Source organism: Oryzias melastigma, linkage group LG7 (genome assembly GCF_002922805.2).
Source record: "Oryzias melastigma strain HK-1 linkage group LG7, ASM292280v2, whole genome shotgun sequence".
In the NCBI taxonomy this organism is placed as follows: domain Eukaryota; kingdom Metazoa; phylum Chordata; class Actinopteri; order Beloniformes; family Adrianichthyidae; genus Oryzias; species Oryzias melastigma.
The window spans coordinates 21,362,729-21,366,030 of NC_050518.1; the positions used below are offsets into that span (position 1 = coordinate 21,362,729).

A 3,302-nucleotide genomic window follows, 5' to 3' on the forward strand; every position below is an offset into this window, starting at 1 on the left:
AGCTAATTTTAGCTGGCTATCGGCTTTAGCGTTTTCAGCTATTACCGTCAGTGATTTCAGCATCTTCCGCGACCACATTCAGCTTACAGCATTCACATTAGCATTATCGTAGGTAATGATCCAGATACCAGCTCAAACAAAGAAATGGAGAGGAGCAGGAAGCTTGTGGCATGCCAATTGTAGTTTGTGCGGAACTACTACAAGCTTTTTTGAACTCCATTTCTTTTATTTGCCGATTTACAATCATTTGCATAAAGAGATACTCAGATACAAAGTTTTGATCCTTATTTTCTTCATGTCCATCATCAGGAAAATTCCACCAGAGAAAGACCTTTTTCATTGTAGTGAGTCTTTAAAGGAAAAGACCTCCCATAACCAACAGCTGCTGCAGAAAACAGGAGTAACACTGAAGATGTATGACACCTAGGATGCCGTCCAGTCATTCTGCTAGTGACAGTCAGTGTCAGTCACCATGTATTTGCACACATTAGCATATTGGATATTTGCAAAGATTACACGATTCCCCTTCCCACAGTAGAAACACCAGTGGGTTCCTTTGTGAAGACTTTCAGTCATTCAGGAATGTCATCCTAGGACCGTCTTTCAGGGTTCCTGGACCGTCAAAGATTGATCTTTAAGACATTTTGGTGCTCATCCTAGTAGTTTCTTCAATTTCCAAAATACTTGTCAAAGTTGTACCGGTGCTGCACTAAATGTTCAGACATCAGACAATATTCCAGCAGCTTATGCTGGAACTGTCCTTTTTCTTCTATACTCTAAGTCCGGTCCAAGTTTTCCTTCTTCTGGTCCAGCCGGCCTTTTGGCTACTTTACCAACTAAAGCCACGAGCGGTGTTGTATGGACCGCAGCCATTGCCCTCGCCACCCACTTAGACCCGCCCCCTTTAGCTCCTGAAACACTGGTCAGACAGACACAAAAAAAGAAAAAAAAAGTGTCAAAATATTGGTTTTATCTCCATAACAACCATTTTATTTTGGCCATTTGGGATAACTAACAGGTCTATGTAAATTTTAGAAAAATCTGCAAAAGTACATTTTTAGATTTCGTTGGTAGCTGAAGCTTTTTGTTAACCACGCCCACATTCCTAATATGTCCATATTGCGTGCAATATTGTTTCATTCTGTCTGAGCTGATGATTCATGTATTAAAATTTCACTACATTTGGGCAAAAATTATCTGAGCAACTAGAAAACTTCACTTTTACAAGTTCCATCCTCAAAATCTACAAGTTCTAAAACCAACATTTTTTCCCTAAGTAGCTTTCCGATGACGTTCGAGGAGTTAGGAAGTGGCAGGTCAAAATCCCTAGGAGTTTACATTTGTAGATGATGCTAAAGGTGTTTGTTTTATTCAAGATGTCAGCCTCTTCCAGAGGTCAAAGGTCCACAAAATTATAGTTGTGGTTTTGCACAAATTGAGTCAATAAAAACTAGGGGTGTAACAAATCATGAATATATATTTATAATATAAATATATGCTTTGAAGTACTGTGTATGTATTTCATCATATATACGTTTTGAAACTACAAAATAGTAATTTTAGGCTTTTATCTTGCAATTATTTTTCTTTTTACTGATCCCGGGATATTTTTGATCCATTACACTCCCATGGAAACACACATAGTGGTCCTTAGTACACTTGTGTGTATGCATAGACACATGATGATACATTAGGGGAATATAGAGGCCCGGGGGTCCAGGGTGGCCGGGATCACCAGATTGGTGTCCGGTCATCGTCGGGTCTTCGGCCCAACTGTACGATTTCTAACAATCGGATGGTGGCAGTGGGGCGGCAGCACAGGGGCAGTGGGGCGGCAGCCTGAAATCATCCGATCAGATGATTATCAGTTAATTATCCCGCTGCTGCCTTCATACCACCAAGCGACTTCCAAATGTACACAGCAGCCCCCGCCAACTTAGAAAAGAAAAAAAAAAAAAACATTCCGACAGCGCTCAATTTTAACTTTTTCTTAAACCGTGTGGCGTGACAAAAAAGTAACTTCCACCGCCCGTTCATCAAATGTCTCAATGGGATTTTGGCATAAGCGACCATAGCCTCAACCAGATGATGTGCATAGGAATTTCATGAAGATTACCTGAACAAAACGCTTTTTCCTCGTGTGAAAATTGACACATTTTGTCTCAATTTGCCACCAAAGCACAAGTCCTTTCATGGGTTTATTTATTATTATTTTTTTTTACATTATGTCAAATGTATTTTTCAGCATGTGCAAGGTGTGTGCAAATTTTGGTGAGCTCGTTTATGTGGTGGAGGTGACATATTTGGTTAATTGTGTAGACAATGTGGTCCTGCAGTCCAGAACTCCTGCAGAACTAAGTAGTCGGAATTCTGCATTAATGCGCTGAAAATAACTGAGTTTTGAAGTGTATATTAAGGCATATATCGGGAAGACATGATTTATATTTTTAGGCTCTAAAAAGTTTGTGACACTATTTCACTGACTGATGCACCTTTTTTTTTTAACTGCGCATGTCACTGCGCATATGACATCCCGAAAAGACAGCGTGAAGTACACGTCTGTAGGTGACACACGCATCACCGATGCACGCTCTCGATTAACATCTGTACAACTTTCAGATCCCGGAAACCCCATCCGTGGATCTACAAGAATCAGCGAAAAAATAAATAAATAAAAATTACAGAACAAACCACCTGATGCGTGAAACCCGAAAAAAACGTGCCTCCCTGTAGCACGTGAACGCAACAAGTACGATTTTCTTTTAAAGAATCACCGCGCGACAGAACTGTCCGCAGTTTGTGTGGCCTTTAAGGACACTTTGGAAAATACGGTCCGAATTATACAGTAATACTGAGGCTGCTCTCTGGAGGAAGCTAGCGGCTGCTTCCCAGCCGTTACCTTGGACTTGGAGCAGGTGACGGACCGCAGGGCTCCGAAGAAGATGGGCAGCAGCGCCATGAACACCAAGCTACCGTACGCCAGCGCCGTGCCCTCCGGGGTGGCCACGAATTTAGCCGTAGCGTTGAGCGCCTCAGTCCCGTTGGAGTCCGTGGCGTTCAGGGCGTCCAGGATAACAGCGGAGGCGGCCTCCGGGGCCGAGGCCGGGACTTGTTCAGCCTCAGACATGACTTCTCTGAAAACGGCGTTTGGACGTGGACCGCTCCGGCTTTGGTGAAAACTGAAGATCGGATGAAGGAAGAAGCTGAGCGGCGCTCATTCATCAACCAGGTGCTGCGGCGGCGGCGGCTGCTGCGGGATCCGCAATAAGGCCACGTTTCCTAAAGCTGTGAGCGAAAAAAAG

General features: G+C 43.1%; 1 protein-coding gene across 2 annotated transcripts in view; it reads right to left on the bottom strand.

Annotated features, from left to right (window-relative positions):
* The window catches only part of hm13 (histocompatibility (minor) 13), a 19,778-nt gene that overhangs the window by 15,375 nt on the left and 1,101 nt on the right, over positions 1-3,302 (bottom strand). Inside the window, exon 1 of one of the 2 annotated variants that reach the window (XM_024293166.2) lies at positions 2,900-3,296. The exons of the other annotated variant lie outside the window; for it this stretch is intronic. Coding sequence (XP_024148934.1) covers positions 2,900-3,127 — 228 coding nt within the window. The 5' untranslated portion in view covers positions 3,128-3,296. Of the gene's footprint in view, positions 1-2,899; positions 3,297-3,302 lie in introns of those variants that run through there. 2 annotated transcript variants of the gene reach the window in all.